The 27,465-nt window shown below is 39.2% G+C and overlaps 1 protein-coding gene and 1 long non-coding RNA gene across 3 annotated transcripts in view; one reads left to right on the plus strand and one right to left on the minus strand.

Annotated features, from left to right (window-relative positions):
- Window positions 1-16,270, minus strand: part of MRPS9 (mitochondrial ribosomal protein S9) — a 33,894-nt gene extending 17,624 nt beyond the window's left edge. The window contains exons 1-4 of the mRNA XM_051643920.1: window positions 16,104-16,270; window positions 8,625-8,804; window positions 1,039-1,101; window positions 917-947 (exon numbers count right to left, since the gene is read on the minus strand). Coding sequence (XP_051499880.1) covers window positions 917-947; window positions 1,039-1,101; window positions 8,625-8,804; window positions 16,104-16,181 — 352 coding nt within the window. The 5' untranslated portion in view covers window positions 16,182-16,270. The remainder of the gene's footprint in view (window positions 1-916; window positions 948-1,038; window positions 1,102-8,624; window positions 8,805-16,103) is intronic.
- A 48-nt stretch (window positions 16,271-16,318) lies between these two features.
- Window positions 16,319-27,465, plus strand: part of LOC127396324 (uncharacterized) — a 37,644-nt gene continuing 26,497 nt past the window's right edge. The window contains exon 1 of one of the 2 annotated variants that reach the window (XR_007891967.1): window positions 16,319-16,388. This is a non-coding gene — a long non-coding RNA (uncharacterized LOC127396324). The remainder of the gene's footprint in view (window positions 16,389-27,465) is intronic. The other variant, XR_007891966.1, reaches the window with a different exon arrangement.

A 27,465-nucleotide genomic window follows, 5' to 3' on the forward strand; every position in this document is an offset into this window, starting at 1 on the left:
TAGAAAATAACACCTGATACCATTTGAGAGCTGAAATTCCAAAAATTCAGATAATTTAGACAGCTTTCTAAAAGACACACAGAAGCTCAAAAACATTTGAGTATCAATTCCAGGAAGAAGAAAAGGAAGGAAAGAAAATGGGAAGATTTTGCTGATAATTAGAAGCATTCATCTGGGACTTCATAGATCAGTGAATGAACAATTTCCCACTCAGGCTACTTGTTCATACTAAACATGAGTCAAAAGTGGACAACAGGTTTTGACATATCTTTTAGATATCCTATGTAAAATTAATTTGGCAATGTCAGTGAAGTTCTCAGTACCCAACATATCAGCATATGAGTGACAACTGGACTGGCACTTCATACAGTACCGCAGGAGCAAGGCAAAGACAGCACAGATCTAAGTGCAGAGTTAGGACTTCCAGGTCAAACTGGAGACAAAATTGGGAGAACTTCCACTCTCCCTTTTCTCTCAACTGGCATTTTCAAAGCTGTAATTTCTAAGCTTTTAGAGCAATGATGTTATCTGGAATTTTTTTTGTCTAAAATAGTATTAATGAATATTTTATGATTGTGATAGGCAGTTCTAACAAAAAGCTACTGAACTCAACAAAAGGTTTTCCAGTGACTTCAACAGATTCTGTACGTCATCCTACCTACTGTTTATTTTTAAACAATGAAAAACATTTATCTATAGTCAGTTAACAAGATGTCTGAATAGACCACTGGTATTCCAGAATCCAATAGTATTTTTTATCTTAAAAGCTAGAATATCAGATCAGGCTTTGACTACTATGTTTGAGCAGTTATTAGGAACACAGGGAAAAAAGTAAATCTTTAAAAATAAGGAAATCTACATATGGAAAAATTATAATACTTAGTCATAGTAATAAAAAATATCTATGAACACTTACTCCTCTGCTCTGGAAAAATTTCAGTAGGATGCTGTAAAAAAAACAAAAAATATCAGCAAAAGGAAAAAGTTACTTAAAATATCATGTTGAAATTATTCATAAATGCAACAAAAAATTCCTACCTTCATTATGGGCCTGGCTCTTTTGTCAAATAAGCCAGAAGGAAAGAGATAGGCAATAGCACTCTGAAAACAAAAAGAGAGACCACGTATGTTGGGTTTTTTTTCCACAAAAGCACCATCAAAACATGTATTGGGTATTTTCTTGTAAATTAAAATAACATAACCTTTGTACAGTAGGCAACCAACTCAATAAGAAAGAGTAGCACGTATGTGCTGTGCTGAAAAGAAAAGCAGATCATTTCCTCAGGAATCCTCAGGAAAAGTAAAGCCTCATTCTGAAGGCTGTCCTCTAATGTGTCAAAATAAGTGAATTTTTTTCTGCAAAGTTTAGGTTTTAGGTATGCATTTATCATAACTTACAAGAACAACACAAGTGTAAATAAAGACCACCAGTGCTGTGACTTCTAAAGGAAATCACAACATTTATTTTTCTGAAAAGTATCAATGCTTGTTAACAGTGCCTAGTGACAGACCAAGCATGAAAATTTTATTTAAAGCAACTGGACAAAGCAAAGTTTTACACATTTAGAATTCCTATTTCTACAGATGCATTTTCCTAAAGTCTAAAAGCAGTGTTTGTTGTGACAGTAGAAGATATTTTACATAGCCTAAATAAGCATTTCATTGATCACTGCATTTGGGAACAACTGTGAATCACTACAATCTTCGCTTAACTTTAACTAATGGCTCAGACAAGACAGACTTTTAAATGTTATCTTTACTCTCCTTAGATACCTAAGGGTTTGATAAAACAATTTAGATAAATGTATGGCACTCAATATATTGTTTACCACTGTTTTCACCAAGTACAAGGTACATAATTTGCTTTTACTTAACCAATATTTGCAACTATTCATGTCATGTATAAAATTAGTAGTATTTGCCTCCAACAAAGTAGGTATACCAATATTCCAAATCATTCTGGCAAAACATAAGGCTCAGCGCTTTACAAGGTTAAACCCAGTAACATGCATTTCTGTTCACCATTTTACTCTCCCTCCTCAATGTAACTAAAACATAATTTTATAAAGCAAAAATATCCATTTATGAGCTGTTTATTTCTATTTGTTTTTAAAAACAAAACAGAAAAGGCTAGCCATCAAAAACCCTCAGATGCAGGGGTCTGGCCAGGGGAGCCAACTTCAGACAGTGGGTAGTAGAGCTTGAGACAGAAATGTGCTTGTACAGTAACATAGAATAGCTGAATAAACCCTTCTGGCAGTGGTCTCATATTTTTGTTAGACAATACAGAAAAGTAGAATTACAATAAAATCAGAGTTTAAAATCTTCTCTTAAGAAGAATGGCTCTTTGTTGGTTAGGCTACCTTAGGGCTACTACTTGCTGGTAATTTCTTCCATGGACACAGAGTGGTTTTTCAGTGTTTCAACTGATTTATTATGCATGGAGTGTAAAAAGATCTAACCTATTACTTCCATTAATCCCCTACTGGCATCCTGAACAGAAATTTTGAGAATTCTGAAGCAAACAAAAGGCTTAACTTGATTTTATGAAATGGTAATTTTGTTCTTCTTAGTGACTACTGTATTCCCATTTGTTAGTCAATGGGCATTTTATGCATACACACAGTAGGTGAACACCTATTTATGAACAAATGAGGATTAATTATGATGACAATAGAGAAATCTGCTGTGAGCCAAATGATGTTAAACAAACACCTTATATAATACATTAAAAGAATTTATTACAGGATACTGAAGACTGTGTGTACTTAAGACATGGTCTTTATCCAAGCATTTTCAGAATCTCAGTCAAAACATTTACTGTAACTATGACACCTTAATAAATGTCAAATATAACAATTTAACAGTTATAATTAAGAGAGTGGCTGCCATCTGAGACCTACTGCTAGAAAGTTTATTCTATATTGCTCGAGTGTATACATGTCTTTAATGCTAAAGAATAAACAAAGCTTGCAGTAAGAAATCCTACCATCTACTTCCAGCTTCCCACACAACTAGCCAAAGAATAAGTTTGCTTTTTTGTTGTTTCAAAATGGAAATAAACAGTCTTCTTTTTTATGGAAATGCAATCAAGGGTGGGATCTTTATATCCCATTAGGAACTATCCTGGGATGCAACTGACTGCAGCTCAACTTTATTCAGAAGTTTCTTCTTAATTTTAAAAAGCTGTGTCCTCTTACTGTACTTTTAGCACTTACATAGCAAATCAGTCTGCCTCTTGGAAGCTTCATTTATAGAAGGTGATTTTGTCTATGCAAATGTTTTGGTTTTGTAGAAAAGGGGTATTTTGGGAAAAACTAATTCTCAACACCCATGTGTAGCAAAAAAAAAGATAGTCACACCTTCAAAAATAGCAGATCATAAAAAAGCATTAGCAACAATCTGGTTTACATCAGACATTTCTTAAAATGTGTTGGTAAACCCAGTATTTCTGTAACAAACTAGTCCTGTTATTTCATCACTTGTTGAGGGGCATATATACTGCCCACAGGACCACAATGTCTTTCACTGCAAGTCTGAATTCAAGCCAGTTGTAACAACAAGAGCAAGCTTCCATCCCTATAAAAAAAAATAAAACCCTACCTGGCAGTCCTTCAAACATGCAAACCAATTCATTAAATACCTGTCCAGCACTGCATGTGGCATATTGTACAAATTCAGTATATCTGCCCCACCTGCATTTTCCCTCTTCATTGAACATGTAGCATACGTTGACTTCTGATCCTCTTTCCCTTCCTATCTACAAGGTAGTAAGTCTTGTTCACTCATGTTCTCAAACATCAGAGGTTAACTCTGAATCAAACAAGTTCAGATGGGTCAGTCAGGATTACTTTTTTTGAATGTTTCGAGAAACTGAGAATTCAGTAATTCAAATAGAGTTGACTGTGTTATCCTGGAATAGGGGAAGGAGACTGACACAGCTGAGACCTTAAATAACCCGCCATAAGCAAGAGAGGTCTGGCAGGGCAAGCTGATCTTGCTGAAGCATCTTCCCACACTTCCATTCAATCTACAGCTTCAACGCAAAACACTCCACTAATTTTCATTGCTCAAATCATGTGCAAATATAGTTATCTAAGCAAAATCCAGTCAGATAAGATCTTGTAGAAAGCAAGAGAAAAAATAATAAAAAACCCCTCCACCTGGGGATCCCTTGCAGCACCACCCATTTTGGCAGAGTTCAACAATACAGTTCATTCCTTTTTAAATATACACGAAACTTCAATCATCAAAACACTGAGGTAAGAAATGACACTTTATGCCATAAGGTTTTAAAGAATTGCATGTGCTACAGCTGTTTCAGCTTCTTTTACTTCTCAACTTGATCACACAAGAGCCACTTATACCTTGCCTCTTGAATCACATTATTTAGCCACGGCACTTCAGCATTTCTCACACTGAAACGTTTGCTGGAACAGCTGTTTTTCCTTCTAACCACACTAGGAAGTACACTTCAAAAGTTTTCAGCATCCAAAATCCAGAATATATTTGGGGTAGAACTAGGAATGAATGAAACAAAAATGGGATGTGGAATATTAAATCTGAAATAACTTTTTTATTTAACAAGACAAAAAACGTTAACAAACAAACCTGAGACGCACTGAAGTTTACCACTTCTAACAACTAACTACTAAAACTTATTTAAACCATCCCAATAATTCATCATTGTTTATCTAAAGCTGACTTGTACTTTAGACAGAAAGAAATTTCAGGTTCATAGTGATACCATTTTAACCCCATAATTTAGAAACAAAACAGAAAACCCAAAAAAATCCCACACTCACATTATATGAAAAAAAACCTTTTTAAATGTTACATTACTTTTACACTAAGTAATAATTTTTTAAAAAATTGTTTTGTTCAGAGCAAAAAAAAACTCTCAAAAAGAGAAAGAAAATGAAAAATGAAAAAGAAATGTACAGCAATCACCAGTTCAGATAGACTTAGATACAGAAGAAAGAAAACACCGATGCAGAGTTTGGCTCCGCTAGAAAAAAAAATATTTGAAAAAAGCATTCTAGCTTAAATTATTTAAAAAACAATGCAAAATCCAGTGTTTCTTGTAAGGACAGTGCTGGACAACACACTCTTCTTGCAGACAACAAAGTTTAGAAATGCATTTTGTTCTGAATAATGTTACTGACATTTCACATATGCCAATATTCACTCATTTCTAACACTGAGTTTCTAAATAACATTTACATTTTAGCAATCACATATGCTGAGCCACTTTTAAAAGCAACTGAATACAATCTATTTCTCATTAAAGAAGTCTTAATTCACAAAAATAATCTATACCCTATAAGGAATTAAGTTTTTCCACATTTAACATTTTCATAATTAACAACTTTACTGGTACTTTTAAAACAATATATATGCTAGTGAACATACATTTTAGATTCAAATTATTCCATCTGTCTGACAACAATCTATTAGGTTGTAAGGCAAGCAACAAGAAAAAACAAACACAGATCACTAGCTTTTGAGTTTTACTAACTCTTATGGGGAAAGAGCATCACTCTATGATGAGCTCATATCTGGGAGAGCATTTAGTGACTGAATAAAAATTAATAATAAAAATAGTGGCACATAAATAGCTCATGAAGATTAAGACACTTTTCCTGTATTAATCTTACTTAGATTTCTGGGCTTTAAAGTAGAACATCACAGAACTGACAATGGAAAACAAAGGTGGGCTGTTTACTACAACCACAAGTTAAAGCTAAATCACAAAATAAAGGATTACAGACTCAAACAGGGAAAAGCACTAGGTCAGGACTGCAATCTCTATTAATTAGGTATCCCAGCTGGGCAGTGGGTATGCAGCTGTTAACTTGATCAATGACTTACCTAAATGTCATCTCTACTGATTCGCTTATAAATTACCAGCAAGTGAGACTAATGTACAGGTGCTAATTTATTTAAACTGTTCTCTGCAGTTCTACATAGCTTTATAAACTGCATCTGGCACCTAATGTTAGCTGTCAGTTGTACTTAGACATGCCTGTCCTAACGACTCTGTTCATTAGAAATGAGCACAAATTATGAAATATTGTGAAAAATGATACATCAAATGGAATGGGCAAAGCAAATCAATTAGAGAAACTTCATAGCACATATTCACACATAGGAGAATAAAACATCCTAGCTTCAGAGTGAGGTCTATAATACCAATTAAAAAGCAATTGGTAGACTTCTGCAGAGTTATATATCAATTTGCTGAATTTTTTTTTTCCTCCTCCAGAAATACAGCTGTAATGCAGAGCTTAACTTTTTATTCCTAAATAAAAGCCTCACTAAGAGGCAATTCTGCTTCCACAACATCCAGAAGGATTATCAAGTAAGTCAACTTATTTTCATGTTTAAAACTTCACAAGGTTTAGCTTTTATTAAACTATACCTAAAACTCCAGTGAAGGACAGAATCCTACGATGTCTAGTTTTTAAATACACTGTGCAGACTGATTAACAGCAGAAGACATGGAGATATATAAGCACTCATCAGAAAGAATTATTACAGTTTGGAACTTAAAGCTTGATAATTCTCCTGCCAGTCCCTAAGCAGCTTTTATATTTTTATAACAGAAATTTAATTATGCATAGCAGACACTATTACACACTCTTATGTATTTTCCAACATGTGATGGAATATGAAGAACTTAAAACATGTACCACAGATACCTGGTATCACCAAACAAAACACTACTCTTTTGGCTTCTCTTCTTCATCTTCTCAGAAACCAAGTCTGCAAAGTGGTCCCACACTTTTCACCTGCAATGCACTTGTAAAACCTAATTTCCAGAATAAATCTGGTTTTACTAACAATGAAGCTCAGTTAATTTTCTGCAAGTGATCATAGTGCTGCAGATTCCTAAAGAAGAAACCACTACTTAGTCATTTTGCACTTCTTGCAGTCTTGCTGTCTGTAAGCCTTCCCCCTAGACCCTACCAATGAAGGAAGCCAGACTGCAGGCTAATGCATTCTTCTACCACTAACCTTTCAGGCAAACAAAAGGTACCATAAGCATCATCACACTATACTAACAGGGGAGGTATTCTGATTGCAGGTCTCTGCATAAATACTTTACAAGAAAGTTAACTAAAAGAGACAAAGGTCATTAAAAGTAAGAAAAACATGTCAAAAATACAAAAAAAATGAAACTCTATAGTCTGTACAGAAATAAGAAAGCCAGTGTAAAGAAAGAGGTTACTACTACTGCTGACCCAGATGTCTCAATTAATACTTTTACTGTTGACAGAACCTCATCCACTCCACACTGAGACCAGAAGTGTCTCTGCACTGGCATCTGATTGTAGAAGAACAAAGTGGCATCTATGATTCTGAATGAAAGTAGTCACAGCATCAGTGCATAGCTTTGTACTCATAAAGCTTGATTTCCTACGGATTTGTGACTTGAAGCCAAGCTTCCCTTACGGATTTTTTTGATACCTGATAAAACTCCAGTCTCACTTCAGCCTTTTTCTCAGCAGGCCATTAACTGTGTGTCGCTTCTCTACTTTGCTGTGTATTTTCAGAGAAGTGTTCAGAACTTACTTTTGAAGCCTGTCAAATGTGTTTGAAATCAGCCTATATATCACTACCTACAGATGTTAACTTTTTCTTGGCATAAGCATGCCGTCAAGACCTCTCATATGGACACAGCTATGCTGACAGAATTCTGCCACTGAGAGAGGCAACAAGCAATATCCTCACCCTGAAAAAAATAAACCACACAAAACTCACTCTCAGCAGGTATCACATTACTATGTCTATCCTAAGGGCGCTGCTGATACATTATGCTGCCATGGCTATACTAAGTGCTGATGATGCACAAAGAAAGCTTTAGCCAAGAGATTTCATGAAGCTTCACCTAAGAGTGAATGTCACCAAATGACATTTCTCCTCCCTGCCTCTGATGTGTGATAAAGCAATACAGAAATAACAGAAGTAAAGACCAGTTGGGACACTAAAAAAAAAATCCAAGCAACAAAACATTTCTGAGTAAAAGGGAGCATATCTATATGTGAGCCCAAATGACACAGAGGAAGAGGAGGCCACCAATCTGTCAGTTGCCAGAGTGAACAGCAATAAAATAGTATGTTTGTAGCTACTGATATGAGCTTAAATTCATGTCTACGTTAAAATCCCTAAGCTAAACCAAACTGTTAGTTGTAAAACAGCCTATAAAATTTAATTTGCATCACCAGCAACCACAGTATTGTACAAGAAAACCTGACCTAAATATACACAACAGGTCAAACTGTGGGTAAACGTTTTGAAGTGCTACATAAACCTTTACAGTGCCTCTTACAACCTCAGATCAAGGGGATTATCCATTAGTACATTTAAAAAGAACCTACTGTGCTTTAGGAAGATATGGTATACAGCTCTATACTGTGATGTCTGACCTCACACAGCAGCAGAAGTAGAATCTCTATTCACAGTCACAGTTGTAATGTTTGCAATGTATAGCAGCATTCTTTCTTATTCTGACAGTTTGATTAAAATTCACAGAGAGCTGAGGGGCTCATGCTGAAGTGAAGTGCTTTCAATATTTGAAACTCTACCGTAAATTACTTCTCCAACAGAGCAACTGTACTTACATCAATATCCTCTTGGGTAAAAGTTTCTGGATCTTCTCCCATCATGTTGGCTAAATGTCTCTTTCCTAGGTTGAACTCTTCAACCTGTTTTTTAATAAATGCCTCTGTGTACTTTTCAGGTCCTGAGGCTCCTACATTTTTCCTCTGCACTGCTGTAGTGGTACAAATCTGCCTTAACACCTAAAAAAACAAAAGAAAAACCCAAAATAAACAAGAAAAAATATATTTATATTTTTGGCATAGTGAGCTCTACATAAAATGAATAGTATAACAAACCATCCATACCCATAATAAAATAATGTGTTGAATCTTGTTATGTTAGAAAAGGCAGTATTACTCATTAAACCATTTTCTTCCAGTTGTTTAATGCCCATAAACAGATAAACACATTTTAAAAGTTGAACATTTCCACACATTACAATTAATTCAGAAGATTTTTTCTGACAGAAAGAAATGTGGTATCACATGTTAGGGAACATCCAGCAAAAGCAAAACAACACTAATCAACAGATGTACTCTTAAAAAAAATATTATCAACAAATAAACATGTTTTGCCTTCACCTAAAGGCATCCCATAGCAAGATTGGAAAAGAATCAGCAGGGAAGGTTTCTAGTGGCTTTCAGAAGCATGAGGCTGCAGAAACACTGCTGAAGGCTCTGGACAGGCTAAGGAATAGTCCTTCCTAGTCAACAGTGCTAGGATGGTTCTAAAGCTATTTCATCATCTCAGGTAGAAGAGTTAAAAACTAGCAGGGTAGTTCTCATCAGCAGATACTACTAAGCAGTGTTCCAGCTCAGAAGTCATCACTCAGGAGACAGTTATGTTTTGATCTTTGTGGGATATAGGCTTGGTTTTTCTTATATCAAGACAATCAGTACTTAAAATAACTAATTTCAATAAAACTTTCAACCAGACTAACAGGAGCTTCACTGATAAAGCTGTAATGTCCCAGTTCTAGCCTAGTACCAATATTATGGACTATTTTGTCTCCCCAGTGTTAGTATTAAGAAAATTCTCTGCAGCTTAATTATTCCACAAACTGAATAAGAATTTATTATTTGTGTGGTCTTTCTGGGGCATGGGGAAGGGAGGGAATTACAAGAAAAGGGATATGTGGAACAGAAAACAAAGACAGAAAAAGCATCACTTCTTAATGAGAAAAATACTCAGTTCTGTTCACCAGACAGTACCCTGAAGAACTTCTGTCCAGCCCCTTCAACGTGTGATGGCTTGGCTTTGTAAGCAGCCAGTTCCAAGTTTTGCAAAGAAGAGCTAGCTCATCTCACAGTTCACTACTGCTGGCATTCCTTCCTCCACTCCCTTCACTCGCCCAGTGCCAGCTCTGGCATTCAGACTCTTCTGCAGGACAGCTCGGCTCCCTACATGTGACAGAACACTACCTTCCATTTCCACCTGACTGGGAAGTTCTCAGATGCACTGCTAAGTCCCAGCAATTCAGCAAAGGCTCTGAGAAAAGCCAAAGCTGACATGAGAAGGTGGCTGAATCATGCAGCTGGGAGCAAGAAAGCAGAGGGGGGCTTGCCACTTTACCTTAATTTCTTTGAGCAAATTATCAAATTTCCTCTGCTGCAGACTCAGTCTACCTTTAGCCAAATATTAAAACTCCAATACACACACCAAAGTGAACTAGTTAGGGGTCTTATTATGCAGAACAGAATAAAGCTAGTATCTGAAATTATTAAATGTTCTCCAGTCACAGGAATTGAATTGTGATCTGGAGAAGACAGACATGCTGACCCTTTTGACAGATTGTACCATTCTGAGTTAAGTCAACAAGAATAGCACAAAGTACTTGCTAACTTCCTATAATTAATTCAAATGCAGAATCTTCAAACCTAGTTATAATCACAATAACACACAAACAGGTCTCAAAAACAACATTACATGGATATAATTGCAAGACAAACAAAAGCTGATTCAACTTCCACTTTTTGTTAGTAACATGAGTTAGCTTACTTTTACAAACTTTACAAACTCTTCCTGTACCTAGAGGCTTTGGGTGTTCTATATCACATGGTCAAGTCCTACATGGAGAGGAAATGAAACACAGCTTTCCTTCTACTTTCACAGTACTGGTACAACACATTGAATTTGCTGCACATATGTAAAGCTATTCATGATCAATTTACAGTCTGTGACTGTCTCTCTCAGGCTTCAATATAGAAAACTTAACCACCCCACTTAAAATTTCAATTTGGAATAAAGACTACAATATCCTGCCTTAAACCCATGTATAGCACACACTTGTGCTGCAGTATAGGTCCTATGAATTCAGTAACTTTTGATACAGAAGGTAGTCTTTGAACAAGGTCACAGGAGATCAAAAGAACTGACCCTCTACGCTATTACAACCCAACACAAAGTTATGCTCCCCAAGGTATGTATCTCAGAAAAGTAGCAAATACCTCTGGCTGAGAAGATTCAAAACCAGCTCCAAGGCAGAATTTGGTGCAGAAGAGCCTGTTGCTTTGCTTTCTCTGCAGCTTAAGTGTATCACATGCAATGCTAGTCCTGGTTTGCCCTCTCCTTTTTTTTTTTTTTTTTAATATACATGTTTTTACATTGACATATACAGAATTAAAAGAAAAACTATCAAAATTTTAAATGTACACATTTTCCACAGGCAAGGCTCTGGTGATTTCCTTAGAAAGCAGTAAGGAAAGCAGAGGTATTTCTGCATATTCCCTGTTCGTCTCTCCTAGTTACTCCTCAGGAAAGAATTCAATTAATCTTCTGTCTTACTTGTATTAATAATAACAAATTATTTGTAATTCTTGTTAATGAACATATGATTCCTTATTACTTAGCCCAAAATGGCTTTCTATTTGCTATGTTTAAACAGAATACTTTTACAAAAAGATTGCTTTCATCTTACTCCTGTCAATTTCTATTGTAATTTTCTCATTTTTGTCCTCCTTCCCTCAAGCTATTCATATTCTTCCCTAGTTTCAATTCGTCACTAATGAAAAGTCCCTGGACACACAAAGTGTTCATAATTAGAAAACAGCCTCTTATGCAAATTAATATGTATTGTATTGGGTACCTCTTCTGGGATAAGGGAACTATTTCATGGGTGGTACAGGCAAGAACTGCAAAGCACAGCTAAATGCTTCTGGCATTTCAGTCAAACAAGAAACCATGCTCCTCTACTTTCTCAAGGAAATCAGAGATGATTTGCATTCACTTCTTACACATCTCAAAGCACTACTCTAACAGCAGCCTCACTATTTTTTAAATAATAATGGTTATTAACAGTACTCCTCATATAAAAGACACTTGTAGCAGGAAAGTGGAGAAGGAAAAGCCTTTACTTCTGGACAAAACTCCTTGATATTAAACCTCTCCTCTCAAGCAACCTAGCACTAGAAATTTGGAAAATCCTCATTTTCCAGGGAGATCATAAATTTATAAAAAATCAGCTTTTGTCAAATCTGCCTTAGGAAAAAAATAAGCATTTTCAGAAAACTTCAACTTCTCTAGCCTATTTTTTCCAATAAAGAGAAAAACTGTCTGTTTACTCCTCCTGTTTACTTTGCTCCACTGGAGTTATATGGATATAAGATCAACATGTGTTACTAACAGAGGATTCCTGTACTTTAAGAATGGGAGAAAAGGGGAATCATACACAGGAGAAAACATCCATTTTACAACATGACATAGTTACAGAGATAGAAGATGACACCAAATGATGTGCCCAACATGCAGCTGCAACATTTTCATGCTGCTTCGTGCTCTAGGCTGGCAGACTTCAGCCACCTCCTCTTCCAAATTCATGCAGCACACAAACAAATCAGTACTAAGAAAACATCTTTGGGATAGAGCTTCAGTAGGGCATGAAGCTGGAGCTGCAGAACCACATCAGCACACAGGACTAAAACTGCCCTGTGTCCATTGCTCCGATTCCTGGTGCAGCTAGTGCTACTAAACCCAGCAGACGTGCAAGATACCAGCAGTGGACCTTTGATCATTTGTTGCAGGAGAAAATACATGTATTATGTAGCAATCACATAGCATGTATATGCTCAGACCCCTCTCAAGTTTCTAAAGAATTACTTTTTGCTCAGTAGGCCAATTTTGGCTTTCTAGTGTGCTGTTGAAAAAAAAAAAAGAAAAAAAAATATATTTACTTACACAATTATTTACATCATCTGAGATTTCAGTCAGTCTACAAACTAATTAAACCACTGTAAGGCTTATGTTTTAAGAAGCATTTTGTAAAACACATCAGAAAGTATCACAAGGTGTCAGCAAATATGCATAAGTGATTTTACATTACTTTTTGTCCTGGTTTGAGCCAGGATTAAGCCAATTTTTCTTTTCACTGATTTTTTTTTCCTTCAGTAAGCTTTCTTTTAACTAGCAACTGTGTGTTCTGCTAGGCTGATAAGACAGTGGAATGTTTTTCTAACTACTGAGGTTTCAAGGTTACACCTTCACTCCGCCGGCTCAGACACTATGGGGAGATCTCAGACTCCCCCGTGGGAGGCTGAGTTAGACAGACAGCAAAATTGGCCAAAGATATTCCATTCCATATATCTACATAAGCTCAAAGGAAGGTCAGAGATCATAGAAGACAGCTTCCTTCCTTTTCTTCTCGCCTTCTCTTCCGTCCATGGCCGGTGTCCGGGGAGGACTCTGTTCATCCATCACCGTCGACCCTTAGGCTCGAGCTCTCCTGACCCTCATAACTCTCCGCTTTCTCCAGCAGCGGCTCCGGGATTTCTCGGGACTCTTGCCAGTTCAGGGGAGTGCTGTGGGAGTTGCTGGGGGTGGGGGGAGGCGAGAGACTTTTGCCCATATCTGAATATATCTGTATATAATTGTATATATTTTCTTGTATGATTCATTAGTGTTTTAATTAAAGCTGTGTAGTTTAGTTTTCAATCCAGCCAACTCTCTCTCTTTTTCTCTCTCTCCTTCCCTACCTGGGTGGGGGGGGGGGAGAGGATCGAGAGCATTGTTGTCGGACCTGAGTCAAACGGTGACACTTTTTATACCTGGTTTCACAAAGTATTTCATCAGGAGAAACTTTTTCTCAAAATGAAGTTTCTTGACAAGTAACTGTAAAACTGCATCTCCCCCACTGACAGAAATCTACCTTCTGTGCATATTTGACCAAATCTACCTATTAGGTCTTGCTTATACTACATAAATAAAGGATAACTCTAAATGTATAGATATATGACAAGTGTCAGATGTGTATACAGGGAATAAAATTTAGATCTGGTTGTTTTGAGACACAAGTTATCAAATACTAACAGGCTCTTCACCTCTATCTTAGTTAACAACTGCAGAAAATCTACTCCTTTCCAAACATGCAGTTCTGAAAGACTATCACCAAAGTGCTATAACCTCTGTCTGACATTAGTTCATAGAACATAAACAGTGATTTAAATAATGTACCCAATCCAATAAAATAAAATAGCACATATGGTACTTTGAACTCTTCTGTTGTGAACAGCTATTCAGTCACATTAGAATTAACTGATAGTTACTAAGTTTTTGGGTGGTTTTTTTTTAATAGATTGTGGTAAACCTCCACATTTTGCTTATTTGAAGAATAGGAACTAAACCTGTTGCTTAGTTGGTAATCTAAGGGAACTGGAATTACAAAGTTTCTCTCTCAAGAAGACACTTTCAAAGACAAAAACACCCAAGAAATTAAACTGTTTCCTCACTTCGGCAGACAAGAAGTAACAAACTAAAGTCCAGCAAGAGATTTTTAGGATAGGCATAATTAAAAAGTTCCCTAACAGTAAGGTCAGGTAAGTGCTTGATGTTAGAACTGGTTACAGAAGGTCAGAACAAGGGGTACATCAACTTACTACCCTGTGATCAACAGCAGCCAGTTATCAGAGGCCCAAGGGGACAAACAAGTAGGGATAATTTTCCCAGGACATTTCCCCCATTTACAGCAATCTGTGGTTCAAAAACATGCTGTTAAGTTGCTTTTGTTTTGACATAAATGCTCATCGACCATCCTGAACATCCTCATCAAGGAGTTCCACATGTTATCTACACCTAAAGGAAAGAAAAGTCTCTCAAGTTTCCCGGGCCCTGCTGTCCATTAGATCCCTTCACATCCTTTAGTTCAGGCTTAGGTATTGATCCTATCTCTGGGGACAAGAAGAGCTGGAAAACAATCTCTCAAGGCATCTTCCAGCTCTGCCTTCTACAGTGACTCATCTTTTGAGGATGTTTCCTCACTTATGATACAAATAGTTTTAAGCTCAATCTCAAGCAGGTGCCTGACCAGGAAAACTTAAGCTACTGCCATAACCACACCTTTGATATAGGATATTCAAAGCAACACCAACTATTCCAACTGAGATTGAAATCAAGTGCTGAAACATTTTCAGCCTTTTTTTCTCACTCCTTGGGCAACTTGAGTGCATAATTTTCTGACTGCTGGGTAAAAAACTACCCACACAGGCACCAGGTCTTTACCCCTAATGGGTACAGTCAATCTAGAAGTTAATCAATATAAACAGTCCAAATTGCTCATTCCAGTATTACATTTCTGTGTCTTCTGTTACACCACTGTTTGGTTTAGTTCTGTCACCCAACAGTTCTTACCCTAAATCAATTTGTAACTTGAAAGTGTTAACAACGTGCCTTTTTATTCACTTACTGGTCATCAATTAAATATATATATATACATAGGCGTTTCAAATACCACTGCACAAACACAGTGGCTGTCCTCAACGCTGGCAGCAGCTAAGCTCTTTAGTTAAAAACAGCAATCTGCTAGTTATCTCTCAAAAGAAGCAGGCAATTCTGTTTTAATCAGAAGTACCTTGCACTTGTGGAGTGCATTTCTCTCTCCCTTGCAGGAACTGGGAGACTTCATTATCTACTCACCTGCTGACCAAACACAATTCAAGATGATCAACCTAAAATAACTGCTATTGTAAAGCACTTCACTTTTCTACCGGCTTTGGTCTGTACACGTCTCTGTTAATTCCAGCGATAGAGATAACAAATCAGGGCTTAACTACGCTTTTCCTTTACATTAAGAAACACAAACCCAGCTCACCGAGGGGCTAACACGAACTTGGGGCCGGCCTTCGCCCTACCCGCCCCACCGCGGCCTCTCCTCCCCGTAGGCCGCAGCCCCGCCGGCCGGGCCGCCCGAGGGGCCGGGGCAGCTCCATATCCCAGCCCAGCCGAAAGCAGTGCGGGGACACCCGGGGCAGGGACACCTGGGCCGGGACACCCGGGGCAGGGACACCCCGGGGCAGGGACACCCCGGGGCAGGGACACCCCCGCTCGGCCCCCTCCACAGCCGCGCTAAGGACGCGAACCCGTTACCCCCCTACCCCCCGCCTTCCTGCTCGCTTCCTGCCACCGCACTGACCCCTTCCCCCCCCACACACACACACACCCCGCCCCCGCCACCCCCAAGCGGGGCCCAGCGGACCCGGCGCGGCGGGGAAAGGCCCCGGCGCGGCTCTCACCTGGGCGCGCGGCCCGTCAGCCGCCGCCGCGCTCCAACGGCCGCCCAGCCGCAGCACGCGCCCAACGGCCGCCGCCATGCCCGCGGCACCCCGCCCCGGCCGGCTCGGCTCGGCTCGGCTCGGCTCGGCTGATCCCGGCCGCAGGCCCCGCCGCCACCGATCGGCTGTGGAGGCCGGAGGGGCGGGGACGCGCCTGCGCGCTGCCGCCGGCTGGGCCTGGCGCTGCTGAGGCGCGGGTGGCGGTGAGGTGGGCTCGGGGGGTGTCGTCACGGGCCGGTCGTTACGGTGAGTTCGGAAGGTGAAGCACACCCGTGGTAGTGAGATCCGGCTGGGTCTGATCCGATTTGATGCAGCTTGTATCATCGCGGCGCTGGGGGCCCGGCCAGCGCCTGTCCCCGGAGGTGGCCTCTGCGCCGGCGGGCCCTGCTTCTGAAGGACGGGCTGAAGTCAGGCCCCCTGATTAAGCAAGGTGATGTTGGCGATTACAGCACGTCTGGGGGAACCCTGCTGCTCTGGAGAGCTGTAGCAAAAAGGGTGTTTCACCCTAGCTTTGGGTTTTATTCCATGGGAAAAAAAAACAAAAACAACTGCCACGTTTTAGAGTTGCAGCAGTTGGCTCTTGCTGCGTGATAGTTGGTATCAATAAGTGTCACCTCCCTAGGTGATGTTTCATCTGGGTGCTGAACCTGGAAAGCCTGGGAGTTTTCATCATTTTCCTCAATTACATAGTACCAACCCTCAGAGGTGACTAGGTTTGGCAGGAGTGTTTTCTGCCACAGGAAATGTAGAAATTCATTAGGGAAATTTAAAAGAAATTCTGCTTTAGGCTTACTGGGGAAAAAGTTGTTATTTGAGAGGAAATTCTGAAAGTGAACGTCTTCTTTTTCCAGAGTTGTTTCCTCTTTCACTTTTTCACAGGTAGCTCTTGCTTCCCCCACACAGACATAAGTATGATTTCCTTCCCGGGAGAGAAAGCTGCCCATGGGCAAGGGAAGTCACCCATGCAGGGAGGTCAGGGAGAGGCCACCTGGAAAGGTGTATTTATTCTTAGAATTACCAGCCGTGAAGATGAAGCCATCCATAGTTCTATTGACATGGATACATGCAAGTGAATGCTACAGAAGCAGCACTGAAAGAGAGTGGTGGAGTGTCTTTCTCCTGTGCACACATGACCACGCACTGGGAACTGCAGCTGCACTGTCATTCACAGGGTGTGTAGGGATGGTATTTGGTTAGCAGCTGTCTCTCCAAAAGAGAAAAAAAGAGCATTAGGTTAGGGTCACAGTCCCACCTCCTGGAGCAGCCAGCAGAGCTGAAGGGACGAAGAAAGCCAGAGATGGGATGGCCTTTTCAAGGACTGTGGTGAATCTCATCTGCCATCTGTCCCCCTGCAGATGGGCTTTGTTCAGTGCTGGAGGAGGTCCTTGGGCCTCACCCCTCTGAGCAATTGTTGCCCCACATCCCTGTCAGCTTCACAGAAATAAAGCACCGCTAGTGTGATTGTTTTTCATTCCCCACGTATACTTAATTGGCAATTACATTTGAGGAGCAGGGCCATTATATAATATCGGCCACTTATACTTGGAGACTGGTTAATGTAAATCTCACTCCCTCAGTCTATCGACTCCTATGCCCACCACGAAAAAAAAAAAGTAAATGCTTTTTCAGTCTGGAGCAGATTTTCAGTGACAGGAGTCTGTACAGTCCATGATTTAAGTTTGAGGTTACATAAATTGATTAATGGACACCTTGGTATGTCTGGGTCCAGCATTTAATGACAAGGGCCATGTCGGGTCTCTCTCACATCTTTAGAGAGGTCAGCCCTTAGAAATGAATGGCTGCCCCTTTCAGGTAGAAGAATTTTGCACAAATTTCATTGAGATCCTTAGATTTAGGTGTATTACCCAACTATCCTGCTGCTGCCAAGTTCACCTGGGGTTGCTGTCCCTGGAAAACACTTCCACAGAGATGCCTAGGTGGAAGAGAATGTAATTCCGTGGTGGGCATGGCTAATGTGTCCCAGAAAGATTCCTTCCAGGGGAAGGACTGTAACTTCTGCTTGAATGGCTGGAGTCTGGATTTGCCATTCAAAAGCAGTTTTTACCACAAGCCAAGGTAAGATAAAAATGAGCAGAAATTATTTGCATGCTCAAGTCCCTGCATCTCCATCCCTCTGTCAAAAAGTTTATTAAGATAGAGGTGGAGCAAAATGCAAGAAAACCATGTTTAATCGACTTATCCCAAGATTAACTACAAAGAGCTCCTCTTTCTGTCTCTGCATTGACAGACCGTAGATGCTTACCTAATCCATGCAAACTACCCTGATGCTTCACTAATCCCTCTGCAGATCTTTAGTCTCTTGTGTGGCAGGAATGTCCTTTTTGATCCCAACTCAACATTGTTCAAGTCTGGGGACTTGTTTAAATTGTCAATCTGATTACTCATATACTCATGTGATTTGCTAATCATACTCGATGCAATCACAGATCTGGGGACTGTCACCTGCAGCACACTGCCTGCTTTTGTTTTGAGACAGATGATGAGGGTAAGCTTATCATTTGGGATGTTACAAACTTTGGAGTGCTGTCTTTCAGGTACAGCCTGATATTAAGAAAATGGTGCTTCTCTGTGGGGCTTGAGGTTTCTGAAATGAAAAATCACTGAATGCAAAGTAAAGAAACCAGGCTGAGGCTGCCTACATGCAGACAGTCTGCAGTGAGATTTGGGGTGTCCTTTTGTCATCAGAGGTGAGATTTGTAGATAACTTGAGTTTGGTTACTGATATGCATAGTATGAAAAAACATTGCATGAGGAATGGGTATCTCAGTGGCAGTGATGGAGATGTATGGGTCTTCAGCTCACTGCCTCATAGGTGCAGACAAAAAGATGGCAAGGATGGAAATGCTAGGTCAAATCAAAGGTCCATTGAGCATGATGGCTTCCCTCTAGGCAGTGGCCAATGATAGGTGCTTACAGAAGACTGTAAGACAGAGCAGATATATGCAGAAATACCCAGTAAAGTCTCCTGACCTGCAGTGAGCTGAAAGCAGTTATCTTAGGCTTAGACATACAAAAAACTTGTGCAGGAGAAGAGGGCAGGACTTCATGGAGGATGTAACAGGACATGCTGCCATGCAGCAGAGCAAGCCAACCTGCAGCAGAGAAGGTGAGAAAGTTAGACTCCATGAGTCAGAGGACAAAGTGAATAGTTGGAGAGTCAAAACTTCTCAGGATGTCATAATGTAAATCCACTTCTGAAGAGATGCCTGAGTTTTTTAGGCTTTCCCTGAACAAAAATACAATAGTAGATTTGTTTTTCAATTCTGAACTAAAGCTAGTCTTCTTATAAGCTACTTCTGTTCTCTTTCCCCTCTGCATTTCGTCCTTAGGCTGCCAGTAATTTGCCTGAAGTTCTGGGGCACCTATGCCAAGAGGGACAGCAATCACCAGTGCTTATCCAAGGACTGAGTGTTTGGGTGCCAGAGTCTGAGGATGCTAGATAGAGCATTTGCATGCCAAGAATATTCCTCAGAGCCTAGTCACAGGCACTTTCTGGATTCTCTTTATACTCTGGGAAGTTAGGAACACCCGGGTTCAGTGTTCAACAAAAAACTTCAGTTCTTCGCTAGGCAGAGTGCTGGAGAAGTGTGGCTTGTGTTTCAGAAGCTAATCAGTATGTGTTTGAAAAAAACAAAACACATGTTAAAAATGCAGAGAATTCAGCAGTATTTTAAATTGGTTCCAGTTAAGTAATTTCTAGGTATTTTGTGATGCACGTGTGCTTTTTGACACAAATTGTTTTCCATTGATCTTTTTCATCATTATTGGAAGGCTTGTGGGGGATATATCAACAAGTTGTGCTTTCTTAAATGCAAACACATACATTTTGTTTAAAAAAGGTAATAATAAGAACAAGTATTTCACTGCACCTACTTTTTTTTAATTGTAAAGGAAGCACACTCCATTTCACAGCCTGCAAACATAGCTACCTAAGGGTTGTCAATTACGTTATGCCATAAAAGGCACAGCACTTAGGGGGCTGTCAATCAAGTCAGTTGTGAGAGAGATTTCAATAATTATTATTCCAACAGTTTATCAAATATGAAAATAAAATAAGTTTACATGACACCACCAAATAGAGAGGGATCATATTTCATTTAATAGTGAAAGTGGTTTGGCTTGAGCACAGAATCAGTAAAGGGGAATAAAAAATAGCTGGAGATCTTTGCTTGCAAAGCAGTGCCCCCTGTTCTATTCCTTCCTACAGCTTTCCTTCTCCATGAAAGAAGGTGTTACCCAAATCTTCACCACACTTTGGATCATAGCTCTGCATCTGTTTCATTTTTTCTTAAAAGTCCAAGGATTGTTGGTTGGGATTTTTTCCCCACAGCTTATGGGTATCACTGAGCATGGCAAGGCCTTTTGGGAAGCATGCTTTTCTGCAGTATTATGTTCCAGCTCTGCCATAATTTATGTGCTTGAGCACCCCCATTGAATTTACAAACAGTTCTCAAAAAGAAAGACCACTTGTATGGATGTAATTTGGAGGCATCTGAAGATAGTTTTATTTGACATGGATGCCAGAGTCAGTCCAAAGAGATTCAAATGTGGTGTCTGGGCCTATTTTTAGTTGGCAAGGGCGTTTAGACTATGTAATATGTCATTTGTCTACCATACACTTTGTCTCCATATGTTTATCACTGTTGCTATTGCTGATTCAGTATTTCAATAATAGAATCATTTGGAGCTGTTCTGACTGGGGTTTGCATCAGATTTTTTTGTCTCTATATAATTAGGCTAATATCATTACTGATCATAGCAGCAACTTTGAGTCAGAACTGACATTAGATCCAGAAGCTGTGCCTATACTGCAGAATAAAAGAGGCTTAAGAACTGACCTAGAGATGAAGTTACTTCTATTGAGACACATCATAGAATCATAGAATCATAGAATCCTAGGGGTTGGAAGGGACCTCGAAAGATCATCTAGTCCAACCCCCCCGCCAGAGCAGGGTCACCTAGAGTGCATCACACAGGAAGGCGCCCAGGTGGGTTTTGAGGGTCTCCAGAGAAGGAGACTCCACAACCTCTCGGGGCAGCCTGTTCCAGTGCTCTGTCACATCAGTGCTGATTGGAGCCACCTCCCCTGTACAGTGGAGCTGTACAGCCCAAAATAGCATCAGAAATACAAATAATCTCCCCCACCCACAGATACAGAACAGAAGTAGTTTTATCTCTTCATCACACAGAGGGAAACTTACTGCTATTCCCATTATTGAACCTACTCAGATTTATAAACTTCCCATTATTGATTTTTCTAAGTACTGGAGGCATACATATATTCAGAATAAATAGCAGAAAACAGTAGTTTTTCAAATGGTATGTGCTTCCTAAGATTCATTTATACTTAGGGAGTAGACACAGTAAATCCTGTCAACCTTCCCAGATAACCAGAAAATACATCTTGGCATACGCTCTCCTGGGCCAATGTGAACTCTGTATCTTTGTCAGACTCTGAGCTACATTATGGTTTTAACTCTGGGATGCACCTTCCTGTGGCCTCACGTTTTTCCTACTGGATTAAAATTCATGTAGGCCACACAATGGTCAGTGACCAAGCACTATCCCATAGAGTGTTGTGGTCCCAGATACTAAGTTACTCCTACCAAGGACACCAGGTTGCTGAAGACATAATCCCTTTGGCCACAAACTAATCTGGCAGGAGACTGCATTCTCCTGTTGGAAGTTGGATGGGAACTAGAAAGTTATAGAATAAAAGCATTCCTTTTGATGTCTTTGGAGCTCAGGAAATGCCAGATACAGCACCTGACACTTTCCATGCTTCTTGGAGATGCTCTGCAGAGGACAATGTGGTCATTTAAAATTAAATTTCTTCTCCCCTTAAAATGCAAATGATTACCAAAATACTAGACAATTCAGAGCTGCAAATTTATTTTAAGAGCCTTTGGGCCAGTCTCTGAAGTAATAAAGCTCAAGAAAATATGACTTAAAGATTTCAGGTTTTAAAACACCTGTAGCAGCAGAAGCTCCAGAACTTTCACAGAAAATCTTAAAAAAGTATATATAGTGCATCTTCTACAGAAATAACATGGAAAGCGAATGACAAATTGGATCTGGATTAAGGAAAAAGCACCAAGTATCCCGGTTACATTCTGACCATTATATTCAGATAATAAAGAAAATAATCTCCAGTTTTCTGTTGTAGAACTCTTTACAAGCCCTTGATGTGCCTGTATTGCATCTATTTAAAATACTTTGGGAGCACTTGCTTTCCTTTATGTTAAACAAGTAATGGTTTTGTACCTGCTATAATGTTTCAGGTACTTCATGTTAGGATGTCAAGGCTATAAAGTGTCCAGCAAAATCAAGTATCCAACATAATACAGATGCCTTTCCTAGATGTTCTGAGAAAAGAATGGATCATTCTTTTTGGCTTCTTTCTTATTGCAATAGAGGCACTCTACCCTGTGGGTGCCAGTACCTGGAGAGCCAGTCAGGATGACACTCAGGGAAGATCTCTTCCTGTCATTCCGCTGCACAAAAGGCAGAGCTTAGTCCACAACAGTCCTGTGTGGGTGTGGTTGGAGGGAGAGGTATGCACAGGAAGCTTCTTTAGCATTCGAACATCTGTGTAAGAGCTAACCTGAATGAAGAAGGAGTACTCTGCTCTCTGAAGAGCTAGGCTGGCTCCTGGAAATAGTTTTACCTCCAGGCATTTTATGCTAGCCTTGAGAACCTGCCAGCCATTGACCATGTTGGGTCAAGTTCCAGCTATAGAAAACAATTGTGAGGAGAAGAGTGGGAAGCACTATTGAATGCTTTCTTTTCTCAACCATCTGACCTGCAGGTAGAAAGGCAGTCTCTGTTTTGACATTTCTTGCTTTTCTGTCTTCAGCCATCAAAGAAAGCATTTAAGAGGGCAAATGATGCAGTCTGGAACTAACTCATCAAATAGCATGCATAATTAAGATTATTATATATATCAGTAGAAACTGCCTGAATCATCACCTCCTTACATGTGAGAATCTAATACTGCTTGTCATCCTAAATCTGAAATCTGCAGCAAGCAACTGTATTTCTCAGATAACTGTAGTTGTGTTTCCAAATGGGAGGAAGCCAAACAAGGGAGAGAAAGTTTGTGGATTTGAAAGGGAAAGAAAGAAGGAATCTCAAACTTCTGTAGTATAGTCACAAAGTGACTGATTTACTTACTTATTGATGGCACAAGTCGTGTAATTTATAATGTGCTGCCATAATCCAGCTGAACATGGTTGGCTGGCAGCAAATTGTCCTGAACCTTGTGGAGGTAACTAGGCTCCAGCTTATTGTAAAGGATGCCAGACATTTTGTCTCTTTGGCCAAGCCTTCCCAGTCATTTATAAAGTTACATGGAAAGGTCAGTCTGTACTTAGATATACAATATGATTAAAATAGATCATGTTAAATTATTTCAGTTTACTTAAATAAAAGCAAAGCAAAATGAAAAAGCTTGTTCAATATTTCTTGGGAGAGGACTTCACTGTCTTCCATTAAGTGGGATGTGATTGCTAGTTTTCCACTTTTCTGGATACATTTAAAAAACCAACAACAAAAAAACCCACACACACACCAAAAAAACCCCTACACTAGAATCAAACGAGAGTTTATTTGGGAGTTCCTGTTGGATTCTAGAGGTTCTGGGAAAATAAGGAATTTTTATATATTTTTTCAGAAAAAAAATATTTAGAATGGCATTTTAAGGGAAAATATGATGCTGTTCAAAATTAAAAGCTACAGTTTCAAACACTAAAAGCAGAAGTGGAGGGGAGTCTTTTCTGGGATCAATAGGATAGACATTTTTTTCTCTTTGCCTATCTTTTGTGTTTCTGTGACTCTACTCTCAGCACTTTTCTCTACATTCCAATATATCTAACACTGAGCTAGAACTTGAAGACAAGTCTAACTTACTTGCCCACAGTCGATGGCATTATTTGGCATTTCATTCTTTCACACACCTCAGGGATAGGTCAATACCTTACTGATCCTGCCTGCACAGTCTTGCCCTTACTGATCTGATTTGTGTGAGTCTGTGGAAGGTTTGACACTGATCTTGTGGCTGCTGGATCAGATTCTGTCTGGTTAACTTTTATATGCTCCTTTTCCTTGAATTGTCATTCTGCTAAATTAGGAGAACAAAAGATGACCGCGTATTTAGCAGTTCTTGGACCAGCAACTGTTAGGAGCAGGACTTTGATCCCACTGCAGGCAAACATCATTGCATCTGTCAGGACTAAACAGTAGAATGATTTAAAAAGTTTACCTTGCTTTTTGAAAGTGCTTTCCTGACAAACTGTCAGTGTTGTTGCTTTTCAGGGGGAAAATGTTGCTTTTTGGTGCATTTCTCATAAAAGGTCTGTTTCTGAAAATGCTCAAACAAATTAGTAACTTTACTTCTATGAAAAATATTCAAAGGGTTCCTTCATGGATAGGCACTTGGAGATTGTTCTTTATTAGAAGTACTTTCTCTTGACACATAAGTAAATAAGTAAGATTGTGAGATAGAGCTGGCAGAAATATTCTGTGTGTGCCTGGATCTATTCCTTTCTCACCACTTTTCTTGATATGGACTTTCTCCCTCCTATCTTGTCAAGGCTATTCCTTCATCTTGATCTGATAATGGTATCTCTTTCTCAAGCTGATGACACATTTTGAGAAATACAGATGTCTCCTTTACTCATAAATAAGAAACCTCTCTGGTGAGGAACTTTGTCCTGATGCCATTTCATCCAGTGGACAATACACTGAAGAACATTAAATTAAATTAAGAATTACTTAGAAAATATTACTACACTCAAAATAGTACTCAGGTCACTTTTTAAACACCTTATTGGAGCCTGCAAACAATTGGTCTCGCAATGAAGATGAGGCTTGGGGAAGCAAAACTTGTTTTGCCTCTTCCTGTTTGAAATTTTCTACAAATGATATGTAGTTTATTTGTTACTTCGAAATTTTTATTTAGGTTTATTGAAATAGGTTTTTACACTCTGACAGCATATGCTAGTTGAACATCTAATTATTTTGAGGATGTTTTTAAACACATATTGGTCTTTAGATTTTTTTTCATAGATTAATGCAAATATTTGTACAAAATTGGAGTTGTTTGAAGTTCTTAAGAGAAAGCAAATTTTTGTCTTCTCATATTCATGCTAGAAATCAGATAACTATTTTGCTTCTTCATTCCAGTAGTGGAACAAATCAGGCAAAATTATTAAATCTACATCATCATAGAATCATAGAATAAATTAATGGTTTCGGTTGGAAGGGACCTTAAAGATCATCTAGTTCCCACCTCCCCCTGCCATGGGCAGGGGCACGTCACACTAGACCAGGTTGCTCAAAGCCCCATCCAACCTGGCCTTGAACACTTCCAGGGATGAGGCATCTATAACTTCCCTGGGCAACCTGTTCCAGTGTCTCACCACCCTCACACTAGAGAATTTCTTCCTAATGTCTAACCTAAATCTCCCTCCTCCTGTTTTAATCCATTACCCCTTGTCCTCTCACTACAAGACTTTTTGTAAAAAGTCCCTCCCCAGCTTTCCTGTGGGCCCTTTTTAGGTACTGGAAGGCAGCTGTGAATTCTCCCCAGAGCCATGAGTGAATCTTCTCCTTACAAATATTAGAGGACTCTCATGGATTTCCAGAAGTTCTGTGTAATATTCAGTAAATCTCTCTCTTAATTTTTAATTCCAGATGATGGTAATGTATGTGTTTTAGAATACATAGAACAGCTTGTCACTGTCACTGAGTGATTGCACTGCTAGTGAACATAGTATTCAGAAAAATGTAAAATTTAGAAATGTTCAGAAGTTAAGCTTAAGGCCAGTGAAGCAAATTAACAGAAATGTAGAATGGAAGATTATTACAAAATTGAGCAAAGTAACACTGCACTTTTGAACCTGAAGAGTCTGAATTGCGAACAGAAGCTGAGGAACAGTTATCTCCTCTGGGTAAAATAGATGCTGTCAACAAAGGCAGAGAACAATTTCAAGTATTTGCAAAAATGAGGGCCCTCTGTTCTCTTGACATTCCTGCTTACCTGGTGAACAAAGCTGTTGCTATTCACGGCACGCTATTAAATGCCATTCACCCCAAGAAGGGATTTCCAAACTGGATCCTAAGAATTTCTAGGATCAATTAATGACACTTTTCAAAACCAGGGACTTTCAGCTTCTGGTGAAAAATGGCAGCTCTGCCATGCTGAGGGATCCTCCTCAGGAGCCCCAGAGGTCAGCCCTTCCCCATGCAACTGATGCCTGCCTGGCCAGCAGAGAGTCATCAGGCGACTTGTCAGGGTGGCAAGCACACTAATGCTAAATGTTAAGTCTGGCCTATCTTTTGTGGCTACTCACCAATATATAGTTGATTTACACTTTGAGGTTACATATGTGCAACTTGCAGCCTCTTTGAAGGCCCTGCTAAAGATGTCTGAACAAGCTGACCCAAAAAAGACACCATAAAAGGGAAGTGGGCAAGGAAGTATCTTCTTCCTACTTAAAAATATGCTGTTTACACCAACATACATAGTGTTAGTTTATGCTAACAGAAATCAGATCATATCTGTCAAAGACAAGAATAAAAAGAGTAATTAATATTCTTCCTTTCGTACCTATTTTGTGCTTGTTTTATAATTTGTAGCAGATGGAAGCCAAATGTTTTCAAAGTATCAAAACCAATTTTATAAGAAGATGGTTCATCTTCTCTAAATAACTTCTCCTTAGACTGCCAGTTGTAGTTATTATTTTAATCTATAAAAACATTACTGTTGGAATATGATAATATTTTGGTTAGCTCCAAGTGAATCCACATTCTTGAACCTTCCTCCATATTCCACGTCTGAAAATTCTTCCTTTTGAGACCACTCATTGTTTTATTAGTCTTTGGAAACATCTAGAAATCTTTATGCCACAGCTGTACTCTCACTGTCTGCTAACAAGCGGTTTGGGTCCTAGATATGGTAGATTTTCTTGATTGAGATAAAAATCAGCTTTTAAAATTTCTCTTATTGCTATAGCATATATAGTACATTATAAGTAATTCCAACACAAATGAATAAAGTTGTCTGTCTTTTTTCTTAGTTAAGATTTAAAGAATTTCTAAGTCAATATTTGAAGAAATGAAGGTGAAGATACAGAAAACAAGAAACAGATCTGAATGAAGTTCATAGAGAAGTACATTGAGTAAATAGGCTTTCTCTTAAGTGACAATTTCAAATATACATTTAGGAATTAAAATAAACAGATGATGATGGGACAGAAGCCTACGGCAGAAAGGAAACTATAGTATGTGTCCAAAACACCTA

Source organism: Apus apus, chromosome 1 (assembly GCF_020740795.1).
Source record: "Apus apus isolate bApuApu2 chromosome 1, bApuApu2.pri.cur, whole genome shotgun sequence".
Taxonomy (NCBI): domain Eukaryota; kingdom Metazoa; phylum Chordata; class Aves; order Apodiformes; family Apodidae; genus Apus; species Apus apus.